At 51.4% G+C, this 18,500-nt stretch overlaps 1 protein-coding gene across 3 annotated transcripts; it reads left to right on the top strand.

Annotated features, from left to right (window-relative positions):
• The first annotated feature begins 2,432 nt into the window (after positions 1-2,432).
• On the top strand, positions 2,433-17,162 carry SF3B2 (splicing factor 3b subunit 2). 3 transcript variants are annotated; one of them, XM_079930527.1, is made up of 22 exons: positions 2,433-3,619; positions 3,782-3,828; positions 4,104-4,181; positions 4,968-5,216; positions 5,429-5,479; positions 6,603-6,720; positions 7,425-7,525; positions 7,885-7,981; positions 8,147-8,238; positions 8,626-8,841; positions 8,994-9,131; positions 9,451-9,531; positions 9,739-9,966; positions 10,787-10,936; positions 11,566-11,655; positions 11,768-11,875; positions 12,839-12,946; positions 13,234-13,376; positions 13,468-13,569; positions 16,197-16,296; positions 16,402-16,587; positions 16,926-17,162. In XM_079930527.1, exons 1-22 carry the CDS (start codon positions 3,487-3,489, stop codon positions 16,995-16,997), a joined length of 2,688 nt encoding a protein of 895 aa, XP_079786653.1. In that variant the 5' UTR covers positions 2,433-3,486; the 3' UTR covers positions 16,998-17,162. The 3 variants fall into 3 exon arrangements, with proteins under 3 accessions (XP_079786653.1, XP_079786652.1, XP_079786654.1); XM_079930526.1 differs by having other exon boundaries at positions 3,779-3,828; XM_079930528.1 differs by lacking the exon at positions 4,968-5,216 and having other exon boundaries at positions 3,779-3,828.
• The last annotated feature ends 1,338 nt before the right edge of the window (positions 17,163-18,500 follow it).

Genomic DNA, 18,500 nt, shown 5'->3' with positions numbered 1-18,500 from the left:
TTCCCTCAATTGCATCCCAGCCTCCCCCAGGGATCGGTCACTGGGATCTGGTCCCCATAAGGGATAGGCCAGATTCTCTCTCTCACCCGCGTCCTCTCCTGCTCTGCAGGGGGCCAAGAGCCCGCCTCCTCATGCTCTTCGGGGACTGGCCCCCACGGCACCCTCCCGCCCAGCCGGCATCCCCCATCCTGGTCCGGTCCACCCCCGCGCCTCCAGCCCCAGGCCGTCCCGCTGCAGTACTTACGCTGAGCGAGCTCTGCTTTGACCCGGGTTGAGGGTGGTCGCCGCTACCTCCCAACCTTGGCCGCGAAATCCGCTGAGGGTCCGAGGGCGCTGGGGGCCCTGCGAGCAGAGTGCTGGTCGCTCGCCTCTCCGTGCCTGGATGGGATCAGGTGGCAGCGTCAGCTCAGCTCCGCTGCTCTTGGCTCTGCCCGCCGCCCGCCCCCCATCGCACACCGGAGGCGGAGGCGGGGCGGGGGCGGGGGCCGGCGAGCAGGGGAGGGGGAGGGGAAGAGGAGTGGGAAGGGGAGGGGGCAGCCCTGACTCGCAGGCTCCCCGAGAACACTCTCCGAGTGGCGTCTTCGCATGCGGGCATCTTCCCTGGGCAGCCTTTGCAGAGTCTGGACACCAAGGTGGCCAGCTGCTTGCCCTCACTCTACAGGAGGGGAAACTGAGGCCTGGACGGTATCTGGATACTCCGGCTTTGCTGGGCCCCACTGGTCACCCTTGGGCGGGGTAGGCCCTGGGAGAGTTAGAGACACAGGTACATGTACAAGTACCTACATGGTTTCCCCCCACCCCCTTCTCCTCTTTCCACCTCCAGCCGAGAAATACCCTCCAGCCTGGGGTCTGGTCCCATCTTTCCTCACACCCCTAGGGACCCTTTCCTTTCCAGCCCCTGCTGCTGACCCACTCCTACTCTGCACCGGGAGTCCAGATCCACTCACTCTTGGCCAGAACTGTAGTGGGCCCGGGACCCCTGCCTAGGCACTTGTGTGCTGGGAATCAGAGAACCCAAGTTCAACCCGGGTTGAACTTAAGTTCCGGAGTCAAGAGGCAACTTCCTGGGCCTGGATGCTTCCAGCTCTACAATAGGGAGCTGTTCTTGGAGCTGTTCTCAGGCTGCAGAGATGATACATGTGAAGGCTCTGTGTGAACTCTGTGTGAGGATCCTGAATTTTCTACTGCCTTCTTTGTCCTTAGCTCCAGCCACCTGGGAGCCAAGCAGCAGCAGCTCCCAAAGTCGTACCAGACACCAAGAGCCCCAGCCGCACATTTAGTTATGTGGTTCTCAGGAACCCCTGCTTTCTCCTGCCTTCCTGGCCTGGTATGGCAAGGATCCTGGAGCTGGGGTAGCCACCCCAAACTGGGACCTTGCCTGGTATGGGAAGGAGGGGACTGGATTCCGTGCTAGACCCACACAGATAGGTATCGTGTGAGGGTCCTTGTTAAGGAGAAGGGAATGGGGACTCTCAGAGTCAAGAGAACTGCTTGTGGTCCCAGTTTGACCCCTTGGGGACATCAGTGTCTCTCTGCCCCTCAGTCTTCCCTTCCGCACAACTGGAGGAGGGTCATATCCTGCCTGGGTCCCAGGGCTGTTGGGAGAGAATGAGGCCCCAATTGGCCTGTCCTTTTCTGGCCCTGGCTACATTGCATCTTCACCCATCGGCCCTTAGTTTATCCTGCCTCAGAGACCCCCAACCTCTTCCCTAGCACATACACATGCTTTGGGGCCTTTGGCCTCAGATGACCTGCAGTGGCTCTCCAGTTACAGGGAGCAGAAAGACACTTCCTCTGGGTCAGGAATGGTGCTGCCTGAGTGGGCTGACAAGCTGGAGGGGAGGGCACTGCTGTTCTTTCTTCTGTCCTTTCTGGGTTTGGCTTCTCCTCTGGGAGTGTCAGGAGACTGGGATGGTGGTAGTGATGAAAAGGGGAAGGTCCAGGTTTGGGTGGGAGCAAAGAGAATTTCCTAGCCTGGGTTAGGATGTGAGCAACCTTCCTGGTCCAGTCCTTTTCTTTGTCTCTCCTAAATCTCACCTTCCCTGGACCTGACATCCCATTCTTTTTTCCCTGCTCCCAGCTACTCCTCTGTTGGGGGTGGTTGGTGAAATAGAGCATGCTAGAGAGAAGATCTGAAAGATGTGGGTGTCAGGGGGAAAGGAGACCATTCTGAGGTTCCCAGCTCTCTCACCCAACACACACACACTCACACAGGACGGGAGCCTGGCCGTCAGTGAAAGAGCAGAGCTAGAATGGGAGAGGGACCTCACAGCTAGTGGCAGAGGGGGGAAGGTTAACTGAATTGACTGGTCAGGACAGGGAGAAGTAGAAGGTGGGCAAGCATGGGGCACCCGCCCATCCCTCCCTCAGGGGCACAGGCCACTGGTGAGGTAGGGGAGCAGCAGACAGGGTCAGCTGCAATGGTAGGCTGGTGGGGATGAGGGAAGAAAAGGTCCTGAGTTTATTTTCTTTATTTTTTTTGGCTGCGCCGTGAGGCCTGTGGGGTCTTAGTTTCCTGACCAGGGGTGGAACCCCGGCTCCACAGTGAAAGCACTGAGTCCTAGCCACTGGACAGCCAGGGAATCCCCTGAGTTATTTTCAAGACTAAAAAAGACCCAAATCCTGTAGCCAGAAAGACTGTTACATTTGTGTTTTTTTTTTTTTCTTTCAGTAATCATTTATTGATCGCCTCCTTAACGCCAGGTACTGCGAGCCAGTAAAAACTCCTGTCTTGGAGTTGGAAGTGCGGAGAAAGGGCAAGAAAGAATTCAAAACAAATGGTGGAGGTTTCGACGTGTTACGGGCACTCCAGGGTAGGAAAGGCGGGAGACAGCTTAGAGGAGATGACATTTGAGCCGGCCAGGAAGGTGGAAAAAGGGGCTTTAGTGTGGCCCTTCCCCCAGGTCGGCAGCTGGAGCTCAGCCGGGAGGGCCCACTTCGCTCCCGGCTCCGATCCCCTTTCAGCCCATTCATCCATGCCTGGGCCGGGGGTGGGCGGGCAGACAATCAGACACTGTTTTATCACAGGCATCGGCTGCAACCTCCCGCTTGGCGCCCACAGCGCGCGGCCGCCGGGGGAACGAGTCTCCCCGGAACGTAAGCGTCCGGGCCTCTCACGCCCGACCAGGGAGTCGGGCCGGAAGGCGGGACGTCAGTGCTGCGGCCCGTGAGACGATGAAAGCACGCCCTCCGGGCAGGTCCATCTTTCCCCGCAGCCCCGCCCCAGCTCCGGCCCCCAGTGTTCCCGGTGCCGTGGCCGGCCACTGTTCTCCCCTCCCGGCTTCTGACCCTCAGAGACCGTGACCTGCGCACTACAACTCCCAGAAGGCTTCGCGACCAGGCCGCTTAGCACCATTGGAGAACGGCAGGGGGTGGGCCCTAATCGGAAAGGCCTAACAACCCTCGAGCGCTGCCGGAAGTTCCGGGAAGTGGGCTGGGAGGCTGGCCCGAGCTTCCGGGTTGGTCGCGCGCCTTCCTGCGGCTAAGATGGCGGCCGAGCATCCCGAACCCCCTAAAGGGGAGTTGCAGCTGCCGCCGCCGCCGCCCCCTGGGCACTATGGTGCCTGGGCTGCCCAGGAGCTTCAGGCCAAATTAGCAGAGATCGGAGCTCCGATCCAGGGTGAGGAGCACGGGAGGTCAAGAGCGGGAAAGTGCAGGCCTGCGGGGAAGCGGAGCTGGTTACCCCGGAGACTCGGGGGCGGGGGTGGAGGCTGGCCGCGGGGGCCTGACTTGGGCCTGCTCCGCCTGACCTACCCCATTGATCCTGTGCTTTGCCCAGCAGGGACTCGCGAGGAGCTGGTGGAGCGGCTGCAGACCTACACCCGCCAGGTAAGTGTTGGTGGCGGGACATCAGGGTAGGCCGAGCTTTTCGAGGAGGCATTAATGATCCCTCACAACTCGGTCTTCGTTCTTAACGTATCTCCGTACAGCAAGTGGGGTCTTGCTCTTTTTGCCTCTTCTTGCCTGCTCAGATATATCGGTCTTCCTGAGAGTCCAGTCCGAGCTCTGGCAGACAGACTCTGGGTAAATTTTGTTGAACAGAGCGAATGTTGTTCAGTGGAAGAACTCCTTTTGGGCTGACTCAGAGTCCTTCTCTTTCTCAGACTGGCATCGTCCTGAATCGGCCCGTTCTGAGAGGTGAAGATGGGGACAAAGCTGCTCCCCCTCCTATGTCAGCTCAGGTAAGGAGATTGTCCGGCTTGATAAGATCCGTTTCTACTCACAGTAGCCCATACTCTCACATGGAATGTACGGGAGGGATGCAACTAGCCGATTGGGCAGGGAGGTACTGTGATGACAGTATTGGGAACTCTTCAGTTCTCCTTTGGTCCTGATCCTTGCCTCTTTCCTCGGTGTCAGCTCCTCCAAATACTACATGTCATTTAAGATTCAGCTTAAATATCTGGAAGCCTGATTTACTCCTCCCCTAGTGGAACGTAATCACCCTCTTCTCTGCCCTCCCAGCACACAGTTGCCATATTATTCAGTGAGAAACTAGGGCTTACTCCCTGATTTGATTTCATATTCTCTATATTTAGTGAGTCCTTGGAGGCACAGTGGCTCCAGCTCCTCTCAACTTGCATGTCTTTTCTGATCTAGGATTTGACTCTCTTTCTTTAGAGCAGTGGCTCTGACTTGGGGTCCAGGGACTTCTATGTGTGGGATGAGGAGTTCTTAGATGGCCTTTTGAGGTGTCCCTGAATCTCCTGAAATTGTATGCAAAGTCTGTGTTCATGATATTTTTCTGGAGAGCGAGTTGATAGCTTCCATTAGTTGGTGCCCCAGAGTTAACATTGCTATAGAGTATTCTTGATATCCTTGATATTGCTGTAGAGTATTCTTTTCTTGAGTGCAAGAATTATGCGTCATTTGACTTCACATCCCAGCACCTGGCTTATAGCAGTTCCCCAGCAAATGTCTGCAGTTAGATAAATGCTGCCTAGTTAACGGTCTTATTTTCCCCACAGCTCTCTGGGATTCCCATGCCACCCCCCCCCATGGGACTCCCTCCTCTGCAACCTCCTCCGCCACCCCCACCACCCCCACCCGGCCTTGGCCTTGGCTTTCCTATGGCAGTTGGACCCCGCCCACCAAACCTGGGGCCCCCTCCTCCTCTCCGGGTGGGCGATCCCGTGGCGCTGTCAGAGGAAGAGCGGCTAAAGCTGGCGCAGCAGCAGGCGGCGTTGCTGATGCAGCAGGAGGAGCGTGCCAAGCAGGTAGGGCAGGTGGCGGCCTGAGCCTGGATCTCATCAGGGTCCCGAAAGGGGAGTGGAGCCTCAGAGAGAGCCGGATCCTGGGGCCAAGGCTTCTGGGAAGGTCTGAACCAAAGACTTGGGCCCTAGGCTGGAAGAGGACGCCAGGAAGCAGAGTTGTGGCAGACTGGCCTGTGGGGTATTGGTGCTGGTATGAGCTTGTTTTCTTTTTTAAGCAGGGAGATCATTCACTGAAGGAACATGAACTTTTGGAGCAGCAGAAGCGGGTAATGCCTCCCTCATCTTAACCTTTGACCTCAGGGTCCAGTTCTTTGTCTGTCACTGCTAGTGCTTAGTGTCTAAAACGAGAAGTACCATTCAAGTTCTCCATGGAGGGAATTCCCTGGCGGTCCAGTGGTTAGGACTCTGCGCTTCCACTGCTGGGGGCCTGGGTTCGATCCCTGGTGAGGGAACTAAGATCCTGCAAGCCGCATGGTATGGCCACAAAAAAAAAAAAAAAAGTTTTCCGTGGAGGTTACCTCATCCTCATCTAAGTTCCAGTATCTCCTAAATAATTCTCTCTTTCATGTAGCCCAAGGGTTGGTAAACTGTGGAGTACAGCCTGTTTTTGTATGGCCTGTGATGTAAGAATGGTCTTTATATTTTTGAAGGATCGTTTAAAAAAACACAACAAAAACAAACGGAGAATACACAACAGAGTCTGTACAGACAGTCTGAAAAGGCTAAAATATTTACTGACTCGCCCATTACAGAAAAGGTTTCCTGACCCCTACTAGTCTTACATGATATCATTTGAGGTACATTGGAGAGAACTCTGGGCTAATTTAGTTATTTGTATCAGATTTAGTTTAAACGTGATGGCTCTGAGTTAGGGAATGATACATAAGACATTCAGCCACAGAGACGCATTATATCAGTTGTTACCCCATACGTTACTCAGGAGTATTAGAAAATAAGCATTAACAGCAACAAATATGGAAATATTTACAGAGTACTGTCTTTGCCCAGATTGTGCTAGATCTTGAGGGGCAGGTACAAGAAAAGAGTTCAGTGTCCTTAGAAATAACTTAATCTCTTGGGGAAGAAAAATCTTGTTAAAAAACAGAAGGTAGTGTTTATTAAGTATTAAATTCTCTGTTAGGAACCAGAAGTTTCTCAGGGTTTTTATTGGTGTAATTTCCAGGGGTTTTCTTTTGTGGTAAGAGGGCTCCTTCACTTGGATCAATAGCCTGGAAGTGTGGGTGTGGCGAGGATGTCAGAACACGGGTGGTACCTGATTAATCAGTTCTCCTTGGGCCAGTTACCTGGCTGTAAGGCTGCATTTGCCAGATGCTGCCTGCCCAATGGATTTCCAAAGCGGTGTCTCCAACTCCTACTTCCCTCTCATAGGCAGCTGTGTTACTGGAGCAGGAACGGCAGCAGGAGATTGCCAAGATGGGCACGCCAGTCCCTCGGCCCCCACAAGACATGGGCCAAATTGGTGTTCGCACTCCTCTGGGTCCTCGAGGTAAGACCGTGGAAATGGAAGGGAAGGGCAAGGAAGATGATGACAATTTTTAACTTAAGTATATATCACATGAAAAGGTGCACATATTGTAAGCGTACAGTTCAGTGAATTTTCACAAACTGAATACATCCATACAACTAGCACTTGGACCAAGAACCAAAACTACCAGCACCCTAGAAGCCCTGCACCCTTCTAGCCACCCCCTCTCCCAAGGGTAACCATTACCCTGACTTTGAAGCAAGGAAGGTAATTTTTATGTTTTGATTTTTTTTCAAATCATTCTTTTTAAAAAAATTTAGTTATTTTATTTTTGGCTGCATTGGGCCTTCATTGCTGTGCACGGGCTTTCTCTAGTTGCGGCGAGTGGGGGCTACTCTTCTTTGCGGTGCGCAGGCTTCTCATTACGTTGGCTTCTCTTTGTTGTGGAGCATGGGCTCTAGGCATGTGGGCTTCAGTAGTTGTGGCATGTGGGCTTAGTAGTTGTAGTTTGCGGGCTCTAGGGCACAGGCTCAGTAGTTGTGGCACACAGGCTTACTTGCTCTGTGGCACGTGGGATCTTCCTGGACCAGGACTCGAACCCATGTCCCCTGCATTGGCAGGCGGATTCCCAACCACTGAGCCGCCAGGGAAGCCCCAAGGAAGGTAATTTTTAAAATGTGTGATTTGTCTTTTCTTACTTGAGATTTTGTTTTTTCTCCTCTCAGTGGCTGCTCCAGTGGGTCCCACTCCCACTGTCCTGCCTATGGGGGCCCCTGTTCCTCGGCCTCGTGGTCCCCCACCACCTCCTGGAGATGAGAACAGAGAGGTGAGATTGCTGATTTCCTCCTAGGGACAGGAGAGTGTTTTAGAAAGGGACTGTTTCTAGATTTTTTGAGAAGGATTCCAGAGAAGATGGGAGAACTTCTGGGGGTGGGGTTGGGTGCGGGGAGCCATATTTACTTAAAACATACTTAGGTAGGGCAGGAAGTAGGGTCTGGGAGACGTTTCTGGGGTAGGGTTCTGGGCTTCACTTTGAGGGATGCTGAGGGATGGTTGAATTTAGTTGGTGTTGTCCCCTATCTGCTGTTCCCAACACCTGGCCAGCAGGCTTTCGAGTACAAGAGGTAGGAGTCGGAGGAAAAAGGGCACTGTGATCACCCCCTCTGCCTGGGTTGTCTCTGGCAGATGGATGACCCCTCTGTGGGCCCCAAGATCCCCCAGGCTTTGGAAAAGATCCTGCAGCTAAAGGAGAGCCGCCAGGAAGAGATGAACTCTCAGCAGGGTGAGTGTGCCACCGTGTCCCAAGGGCTGCAGGGACAGAGCCTGCAGAGCTGCAGCCAAGTGTGCTTCCCTCCTCCCTCCCCCGAGGAGGATTTGAGAGAGAAACTGGCTCTTGGTAAAGAGGGGTTACCGTGAAGAGACTGATGGCCTCCTTCCTCCCTTACAGACGAAGAGGAAATGGAGACAGATGCTCGCTCGTCCCTGGGCCACTCGGCGTCAGAGACTGAGGAGGACACAGTGTCCATATCTAAAAAAGAGGTATGGATGGAGCTGGATCTGGAAGGGATGTCAGAGAGAGGGTTTGGGCCCTAAAATAACCCCTATTCTAAGTGTTCAATAAGCAGTAGCTGCTGTCTCTTGCCAGTTCTTTGTCCAAAGCGTCTTACAGGTATTTTTTATTCAATTGGCTAAATCCTTTGAGTTCTGAGTGTGATGCCTGCCTCCATTTTAGAGCTGAAATAACTGAGGTTCTGAGAGATGCAGTAATGTACTCAGAGGCACACAGCTTGAGAGGCGTAGAACTTTGTGGTCTGACTTCGAGGCCTCTTTTCTCAGTCACTTGGGGAAATTGGGTGAGATTGGCGGTTGGGAGGCAAGCATGGTGCTTGGATTCCCTGACCCAGTTGGTTTTCCATGTTTTGGCAGAAAAACCGGAAGCGTCGGAACCGAAAGAAGAAGAAAAAGCCCCAGCGGGTGCGGGGGGCATCATCTGAGAGCTCTGGGGACCGAGACAAAGAGTCAAGCCGCTCCCGTGGCTCTGACTCCCCAGCGGCTGATGTGGAAATTGAGTACGTGACTGAAGAGCCTGAAATTTATGAGCCCAACTTCATCTTCTTCAAGAGGATTTTTGAGGCTTTCAAGGTACAAGGAGGAGCGCCTTCGGAAGGGGCAGAGCTAGCAGAGTAGGGGCAGGGATGGGGCAGGACAAGGGGAGGAGGGCACCTCTTCAGTGCCAGGTTCAGGAACCGGGGAGGGGCCCAGGGCTGGGGTTTCCATGCTGTCTGCCTCCTCAGCTCACTGATGACGTGAAGAAGGAGAAGGAGAAGGAGCCAGAGAAACTTGACAAACTGGAGAACTCTGCGGCCCCCAAGAAAAAGGGCTTTGAGGAGGAGCACAAGGACAGCGATGATGATAGCAGTGATGACGAGCAGGTGAGGCCCACGCTCTCCTGTTGGGGAAACAAGGGCTCTGGGGACGAGTAGCTGAGGTACAGCCAGCGAGGGACCATGGGGAACTCTTGCAGGGGAGAAGTCCTTTGGTGGCTTTAGTTTCAGGGTAAGCTGGGCGGTCTGATTCACACCTAAGAATCCTGCTCACAAGAGATGATTGTTCTGGGACTTCCCTGGTGGTCCAGTGGTTAGGTCTCCACACTTCCACTGCAGGGGGCACGGGTTCAATCCCAGGTTGGGGAAGTAAGATCTCGCAAGCCGTGCAGTGAGGCCAAGAAAAAGAAAAAATGTCCTGTTCTAGGAAAAGAAGCCAGAAGCCCCCAAGCTGTCCAAGAAGAAGCTGCGCCGAATGAATCGCTTCACTGTGGCTGAACTCAAGCAGGTGAGAGCTGAGACGTTCCATCAAGGCCTGGAGCCCAGCTGGGAGAGCACACGAGGAGCTCCCGGAACCTCTCAGGGGGTTTGCTCTCGGGGTGGGGAGGAGGGCTTTGAAGGAGGCCCGGGACGGGCCCTTTGAGGAAGAGCAAGCAGGCAAGCTTTAGATCTGCGAAGCCCAGGCTTTCCAGAGGGGTGCTGCTGTGTTTTCCAGCTTGTGGCTCGGCCCGACGTTGTGGAGATGCATGACGTGACTGCGCAGGACCCCAAGCTCTTGGTTCACCTCAAGGCCACTCGGAATTCTGTGCCCGTGCCTCGCCACTGGTGTTTTAAGCGCAAGTACCTGCAGGGCAAACGAGGCATTGAGAAGCCCCCCTTCGAGCTACCCGACTTCATCAAACGCACAGGCATCCAGGAGATGCGGGAGGCCCTGCAGGAGAAGGTGAGGGCCTGGCTGGGGTTCAGATCTGCCCTGGGGGATCCACGTCCTTAGCAGCAACCGGCTTCAAAATTGCAGCTGGCTCCCAAAACCCACCTACACATTAATTGTCTGATTATTTATTCTTCAGTTTAGAAGTCAGCACTGCATGTCACACATGGCAGGGAGGGCAGGAGGGGAAGGACATCTCACAAAAGGCAGACCTCACCTGTATGCTCAGAGCTCGCTCTCGCCCCCGCTGAGACTTCCGGTTCTGTGCGGTTCGGTTTGCCCCTTTGTCTCCTTGTCCCCCTGCCTGCACTTTGCCAACTCTCTCATTTGCACACGGTGACTCCTCCCTCTGCAGGTTGCTGTGTCTGTAGTTCTCTGCCCCCTGTGTGAACCTGATGCACTTGTGGCTAGAAATGTATGGTGGTTGTGTAACTTCTTGAATTTAAAATTTTTAATTAAATACTCTCATTAGGTAATAGTTGCGTGTAGTGCAGAAATTAAGGAGGTACCAAAGCACATGGTGAAAACTGCCTCCCAGTTAGATTCTAGTCACCTAGCTCTCTGCAGAGGCAACTGATGAGCTCAGTCTCTTGATCAGATGGCTTAAAAAATATTTGACCTAGATAGCTGAGGCTGATTGCATATGTTACATCTATTTTGTTCAGCGTGGATCATGTAATTTTGAGGGGCTTGAGCAGGAAGGATTTTGGTGACTTTCGGAATGAGCCAAATGAGGTTTCCCTCTGTCTCTTTTGGGAGTGGGGATTTAGACCTACCAAGAGTTGAACTTGGTGAATACCTTTTATGGTGTGTCTTCTGCCATGCCCCACAGGAAGAACAGAAAACCATGAAGTCAAAGATGCGCGAGAAGGTTCGGCCCAAGATGGGGAAGATCGACATTGACTACCAGAAACTGCATGACGCCTTCTTCAAGTGGCAGACCAAGCCAAAGCTGACCATCCACGGGGACCTGTACTACGAGGTCCGGGAGGGGGCGGGGAGGCAAGGCTGGGCCTTTGGGCATGGCTGTGTAACTCTTGGTCAAAAGGGGTTTGGAAGCTGGAAGCGGGTACGGGGCCCCTCCCCTCAGCCTTAGAGTTTGGAATGAGGTAGTTTTCTGAAAGAGAAATGCAGACTATGTCTTTGAGGTGATCATTGTTTATTGTGGGTGGTTCAGGAACAGAGGGGCCAAGGGCAGATGCTTTTAGGAAACGTTTAGTATTGAGGGTAGGAGAAAAGTATTTTTTTTCTGATGCTTGAAATAATCACCGTGCAGTTTTTCAAGTGGAAGGACCTTGGAGATCATCTTCTCGAACGTCCTCATTTAGCAGATGAGAAAGGCTGTCCTTAGATTTGGCCACGTTCTCATAGTGGGTTAGTGACTGCACTGGGAGTCTTGCCTTTCTCCCTACTTCCTGGCCTTTATTCCTTTCCCTACTCTAGCCAGGAAAAGAAGTGATGAGAATCAGAGTGGGAACTGGGTAGCCCTCAGTGGGACTTTGTGTCTGATGTGGATTGGGACATCTCGTCTTTGTTCTCATGTCCTCTTGCAATTGACCTCCCAGCGTGTGTCTGGTGTCCACAATACAGCATGCTTGGCTTTTTCCTCAGGGGAAGGAGTTTGAGACACGACTGAAGGAGAAGAAGCCAGGAGATCTGTCTGATGAGCTGAGGATTTCCTTGGGGATGCCAGTAGGACCAGTGAGTGCCAGTTATCTGACTGGGAAAGTAGAGAAGGGGTTGGGAATTGGGGCAGGAGAGAGACAAGGGGATAGGGTTGGGCAGATGGTATCCTGTCCTCTTTTTCCTGCAGAATGCCCACAAGGTCCCTCCCCCGTGGCTGATTGCCATGCAGCGATATGGACCACCCCCGTCGTACCCCAACCTGAAAATCCCTGGGCTGAACTCGCCTATCCCCGAGGTGAGTACTATCCTTTCTTTCATTCTTAGCTGGCTCTACATTTTTTTTTTTTTTTGCGGTATGCAGGCCTCTCCCGTTGCGGAGCACAGGCTCCGGACGCGCAGGCTCAGCGGCCATGGCTCACGGGCCCAGCCACTCCGCGGCATGTGGGATCTTCCCGGACTGGGGCACGAACCCGTGTCCCCTGCATCGGCAGGCGGACTCTCAACCACTGCGCCACCAGGGAAGCCCTGGCTCTACTTTTTAACTAGAGGATGATTTTCTTTTCCCTTTTCTCATTCTACCATGTGTCCTTTTTTTTTTTTTTTTAAAGGAGTAATGGTTTTTGTTTTAAAAAAGAATCTGAGATGCTTGTCATAAAGTGGTCAATCAGAATTAACAAGTACAAAGATGAAAACACATCACCCACATTTCACCACTCAAATAACCAAATTTAATATCTGGTGAATGTGTTTCCAGATAATCTCTCTGATATTATCAGAGAGATAGACAGATATAATTTTATCTCAGGAATGGCATTGAACTTATTTTTATTTTTAAAATTTTTTTAAGGAAAGATTTATTAAAGTGAAAAAGAAGTAATTGTTAAACTTCAGATAAAAATTTCTGTCCCTTAAGAGTAATAGATTCTAAAAGCTTACCAAAGTTAGGAAAAATCAGTAAGAAGTTGGAGTAATGTTTTTTAAAGTGTATGTTTCAGTTTCAGATAGCATGGACTCTGCCACAAAGGCTGAATTTATTAGCATGCTTTCTGCTCCCATCTCCCCATCCTATTACCTCCAGATTTTTATTGTTTACTACTTTTGCTTTGTAATGCTTTATAAGATTTAATTCTTCTCTGAAATCATAATCTCCAGAGTTCCCAGGTGTTAGTTCTGTACTTTGGAGCATGACTTTTCTTTAGGGCTTCAGTGTTTCTTTTGGAGCATAGGAGTGGAACTGACTTGCTTTCCTGTCTTGCAGAGCTGTTCTTTTGGGTACCATGCTGGTGGCTGGGGCAAACCCCCAGTAGATGAGACCGGGAAACCCCTCTATGGGGATGTGTTTGGAACCAATGCTGCTGAATTTCAGGTATGGGCCACGGCTGGCAAGCTTGGTCTTAGTTAAGGTTATGAAGTTCAGAGATAGTTGGTTTATAGCTTCATTAGCAGAGAGCTGTGTGTTCTGAAGTTTCAAAGTCTGAAAAAGGGACATATGTTTTCCTGAGATGTAATGCAAGCTCCCCACTAGCATATGAGCTCTTTGTCGGTAGTGATTATTGTCTATTTGTTTACTCTCATATCCCTCTGTTTACAACCGCTTGACACATAATAGGTATATAGTAAACATTTGTTGAATGAATGAGTGATGTCTTTCAGACCAAGACTGAGGAAGAAGAGATTGATCGGACCCCTTGGGGGGAGCTGGAGCCATCTGATGAAGAGTCTTCAGAAGAAGAGGAAGAGGAAGAAAGTGATGAAGATAAGCCAGATGAGACGGGCTTCATTACCCCTGCAGACAGGTGGGGGAAGCAGAGAGTCTGCCTCTCTGAAGTGGTATGTCTGTCTTTGGGGGCCTTGTCTTTACTCCAGAGCTTGTTCCTCTCTTCACAGTGGCCTCATCACTCCTGGAGGGTTCTCATCAGTGCCAGCTGGAATGGAGACCCCTGAACTCATTGAACTGAGGAAGAAGAAGATTGAGGAGGCGATGGATGGGTGAGGGAACCAGGGAGGGCTGAGAGGGGAGGATTTTCAGCCTCTAGGTGGACTGGCTGACTTTTTCTCCGGCCCCCCCTTTTTCTTTTTAAACAATTATTGAACACTAGCTCTGTGCCAGGCACTGCTCTAGGCACTGGGACATCTGCAGTGAAAAAGCCAGGCGAGGTAAACAAGTGATCAGAGAACAAGATAATTTCAGATGTGGATAAGACGTGTAGCAAAGGAAACTGAGTAATAGGATGTAGAGGGATTTGGGTGGTGGGGAGGCCTTTGGGAAGGCTTATGGAGGAAGAGGTATTTGGGCTGAGAGCTGGGGCAGAAAGAACTGTAAGAGCAAGTAAAAGAACACTGGAAATGATAATAGACAATTCTTATTATTTAAATCTCTCTAAAAGATAATTGACCATTTAAACAAAAATAATAACCATGTAGTAGCCTTCCTTTTTGAAAGATACAGGATTCTAGGTTAACAGTGATTTTTTTTCTTTCATTACTTTAAAGATGTTGATTCAGTGTCTTCTTTCTTGCATCATTTCTGGCAGGAAATCTGTCATCATCCTTCCTTTGTTCCTCTGTGCATTTGTGCCATTTTTCTCTGGCTGCTTTTAAGATTTTCTTTTTATCACTGTTTTGAACAGATTATGACATGCAGTGTAGTGCAGCATAGTAGTGTAGTTTTCTTCGTATTTCTTTCTTTTGTTAAAACGGTTTGGTGGGGTGTTTTTTCCCTTCTTTTTCTGGCCATGCTGCATGGCTTGCAGGATCTTAGTTCCCCAACCTGGTGAAAGCCAGGAGTGAAAGCAGTGAAAGTGGCGAGTCCTAACCACTGGACTGCCAGGGAAGTCCCATCTTTTGTTTCTTTACTTGGGGTTTGTTAAGCATCTGGAATCTGTGCCTTTATAGTTTTTATTAATTTTGGAAAAATTCTGGCCATTATTTCTCCAAATATTTTTTCCTGTTCCCTTCTCTTTCTCGTCTCCTTTGGGAACTCCAATTATACATCTATTAGATTTCTTGAAGTTGACCTACAGCTCACCGATGCTCTGTTCATTTAAAAAATTTCTCATTTCTCTTTTTATTTCATTTTAGAAGTTTTCTATTCCTATGTCTTCAAGTTTGCTAATATTTTTTTCCACTATTTCTAATCTGACATTAATCCCATCCAGTGTAGTTTTCATCTCTAGAAGTGCGATTTGGGTCTTTTTATATCTCCTGTGTCTCTTATTTGACTTTTGAACATACGGAATCCAATTATAATAACATTTTAATGTACTTGCCTGCTAATGCTAACATCTGTGCCAGTTCTGGGTTGATTTAAGTGCATTGATTGTTTTCCTCATTGACGATTGTATTTTCATGCTTCTTTGCATGTCTGGTAATTTTTGATTGGATGACAGACTTTGTGAAATGTACCTTGTCAGGTCCAGAATACTTTCATAGTCCTATAAATCTTCTTTAGTTTTGTTCAAGGTTACAGTTAAGGTACTTGGAAACAGTTCGATTCTTTCAGGTCTTGCTTTTCAGGTTCATTAGGCAGGACTGAAGCAGTGCTCAGTCCTCTTCACTATTGAGGCACAAGACCCTATACTCTATCCAATATCCTGTTAATCAGGAGGTTTTTCAGTCTGGCTAGTGGGACTAGGCACTATTCCCAGTCCCGTGTGAAGCGCAGGCATGTATGATACCACTAATGCTAACGGGTGGTTCTTTCCCTGGCCTTGGTAGTCTCCATCCACACAGTACTCACCTGAGAACTTGAGGGGATTCTCTGTAGGTCTCTTGAGTTCTCGAGTCTCTGTGCTGCTTTCTCTTCTCCAGTTCTCTGTCCTGTGATCTCTAGTCACCGTAGTCTCTCTGCACTTTCAGCTTCATCCTTTCAACTCCTAGAGTCCTCTGGGCTCTACAGGAGTTCCCCTCTTTATTCTGTAGCCTGGAAACTCTCAGTGCAGTAGGATGGACAATTGAAGGAATCACCTCATTTGTTTCCTGTCTCTCAGGAGTCACTGTCCTTCGTTGCTTCGTGTCCAGTGACTTGAAAACCACTGTTCCATATATTTTGCCCCTTTTTTGATAGTTTCAGGTGGGAGGGTAAATCTGGTCCCTGTTACTCCTTATCCAGAAGCAGAAGTCTCAAGTTTTGAGGAAGAAAAAGAAAGAAGGGTATTGGGGCTAGACTGTAGTGAGCAGGGATTAAGTACAGGACCAGATGATGAACCCTATAGGTCATGGTAAAGAGTTTGGGTTTATTCAAACAATGATCAGAAGGCTCAAAGGGTTTTGAGCAAAGGAGTGACAGGATGTGAATTCCGTTTTTCCTTCTGGCTGCTTTGTGAGAATAGATTTTCACCTCTTCCAGGGGGAGGGGTGGGGATGAAGTCATGGTCTGGGTTGGTATTGGTAGATTTGCTGTTGTATTTCGAGTAGCATTCTTGAAACAGGTGGCACTTCTTCCTCCCATGGGTCTCCATGACTTGCAGAGGCAGCTTGGGCAGAATTTTTCCCCTGGGTATCTTGGAACCTCGCTGGGGAGCTCTGTGGGGATGCTGCCCTTACTCCTTTTGCTGTCCCTCCTGGAGACCCTTTTATCCTTTCCTTTTTGGGCTTGACCCCCTCGTCCTTTGCAGAAGTGAGACGCCTCAGCTGTTCACTGTGTTGCCAGAGAAGAGAACGGCCACTGTTGGGGGCGCCATGATGGGATCAACCCACATCTATGACATGTCCACGGTGAGCACTTGGAGGATACCGCTTTTGGGGGCTGGGAAGTGGGTCAGGAGCTAGGGCTTCTGAGCTTCCCCTTTGGAGATGACAAGGCTCCGATTCCTCTTCCAGGTTATGAGCCGGAAGGGCCCGGCCCCCGAGCTACAAGGTGTGGAAGTGGCCCTGGCACCCGAAGAGCTGGAGCTGGATCCCATGGCCATGACCCAGAAGTATGAGGAGCACGTGCGGGAGCAGCAGGCACAAGTGGAGAAAGAAGACTTCAGTGACATGGTGGCTGAGCACGCGGCCAAGCAGAAGGTGGGCGCGCACACAGGAGCCTGGCTTCGTGAGCGCCAGGGACCAGGGCCGCCTTTCTCAGTGGGCTGGTGTCCTCTAGTGGTGAGAGGGAGGGAGGACGCAGTGCCTGCTGCCCTGAGCTTCCTTGGGGTTGGGAACCTAGGAATCCTCCAGTGGGCTGCCCTCTTTAAGGATGATGAAACAGGCACAGGGAGGGGAGGGAACTCATCCAACTCTGAGAATTCCAGTTTCAGTACTTTTTCCACAGACGTGTGTGGCTCTGTCAGGCTGCCCACTCTTTGTTTTGGGGATCAGCCAGTTGTTTAACCTGTTGTAACCTGTTTCGTTCTCTCCTACAGCAAAAGAAACGGAAAGCTCAGCCCCAGGACAGCCGTGGGGGCAGCAAGAAATACAAGGAGTTCAAATTTTAGGTCCCCTCACACACCTGGCCCTCCTTTCGGCCCTTTGCCTGGACACCTGGGCTTCTTCACATGTGGGTCCCCAAAAGCCAGCTCTCCTGCTCTTCCCAGGGGCTTGTTATTTCATGTTCTTATTTTAGACCTGTTTTGTAAATAAAGCTGTTTCCCAAGGAAAGAGATGAATATGTAACACTGCTCATCCTCCTTCATCTTGTTTTAGTCCCCTCCTGCAAAAGAACGGAAACAGCCATTTTCTACAACCTGAAGTTGCTCCAGTGGCTGGGGGCAGGCACTTGGATCAGATGTTGCAGTTGAGACTGGTGATGAAGCTAAAGCCACACCGAGATTGTGTGTTTTACCACTGCCTGCTTTTGTAGGAAGGCTCTGGGGGAGGGACCTCCAGGTCTGGTTTGACCTTACTGGTGTGTCCTTGGGGACTAAAAATAGCCAGCTTAGCGCCCTGGCTGGGCTGAGGAAGTACAGTGGGCTTGGGAAGTAGGCCAGGTCAGGCCTTCCTAATAGACCTTGTGGCCAAGCGTCCAAGTCCTTACGTGGGAGAGAGCACAGCTCAAAGTCCGTATAGGTTGTCCTGAGTCCATGTGAGCCCCTGGGTGGTTTCATCAACAAGTCTCCAGGTTTTGGTGGGCGGGGGCTGCTTTCCCAGGTTCTAGTCCCCCTGTCCTGGGAGGTCTTTCTGACAGGCTAGACTACGTTGGACCAATGGTTCCAACGGGCATTTGCCAAGCACTGGGGAGGGAAGTCGCATACTGCCGCTGTACCACTGATGCTGGTCCAAGTCCACCATCTGGGGTGCCGGCATGCAGGAGGATTCGAGATGGTTTCTGGAGCCGGGAGTGTGGGTGACTCCAGGGAGGATGAGGCAGTTGAGTAAGGCCTCGGGAAGAATAGGATTTTAGAAATTTAGTAAGTGACGAAGCAGAAAAACATCCCAAGTAGAAGAAATTGAGCGTAGAGATGGCTTGGGACTGTGATGGTTCTTTGTGGGAGGGGGACATTAGGGGCAGAAAATAGGTGGTTGGCTCCAGATGGGTCAGGGCTTAACTTCAGATTCACGCGTGCCAAAGGCCTTCTGAACTCTAGGTCCTTGAGCCCTTGCCCACACTGGGGAAAAGCGGGGCGGAAACTGCCCGGCCCACAGGCGCCCAGCCGGCCGCTGGGTCTCCATCGCTCCCTTCGCTGGTCGTGACGGCGAAGAAGCCCCGGAGCCGCAGGGTGGGGGCCAGGGCGGCGGTCGGAAAGCGGGCTTGGGTGGGCAGCGGGTTGGGCCTCTGGTCCACAGGCCCGAGAGGGCCGAGGCGCGCTGCCGCGGTAGCCCCCTCCGGTCCGGGGCCGCGCCCCGGAAAAGCGAGGTTTCCGCTGGCTCGGCTGCCGCCGCCCCCGTGGAAAGGACGACGCGAGAGAAGAGGGGGGTCAGCTGGCTGCCGCCGGGCCGCGAACTTAAGGAGAGGATCCGGCAGAGGCGCGAACCGCCGACCCCTCTCCTGAAGAGCGAGG

The sequence above is a fragment of the Stenella coeruleoalba genome, assembly GCF_951394435.1.
Source record: "Stenella coeruleoalba genome assembly, chromosome: 8".
Lineage (NCBI taxonomy): Eukaryota > Metazoa > Chordata > Mammalia > Artiodactyla > Delphinidae > Stenella > Stenella coeruleoalba.
This window is presented reverse-complemented; position numbering and strand designations above follow the sequence as displayed.

What these genes read in the sequence shown, in the direction of transcription:
- SF3B2 (XM_079930526.1), top strand. Translation starts at nt 3,487, where the DNA reads ATGGCGGCCGAGCATCCCGAACCCCCTAAAGGGGAGTTGCAGCTGCCG. An exon ending in TGGGGATGCCAGTAGGACCA is followed by an intron (nt 11,656 to 11,767) that starts GTGAGTGCCAGT and finishes TTTTTCCTGCAG; the next exon opens with AATGCCCACAAGGTCCCTCC. An exon ending in TTCATTACCCCTGCAGACAG is followed by an intron (nt 13,377 to 13,467) that starts GTGGGGGAAGCA and finishes CTCTCTTCACAG; the next exon opens with TGGCCTCATCACTCCTGGAG.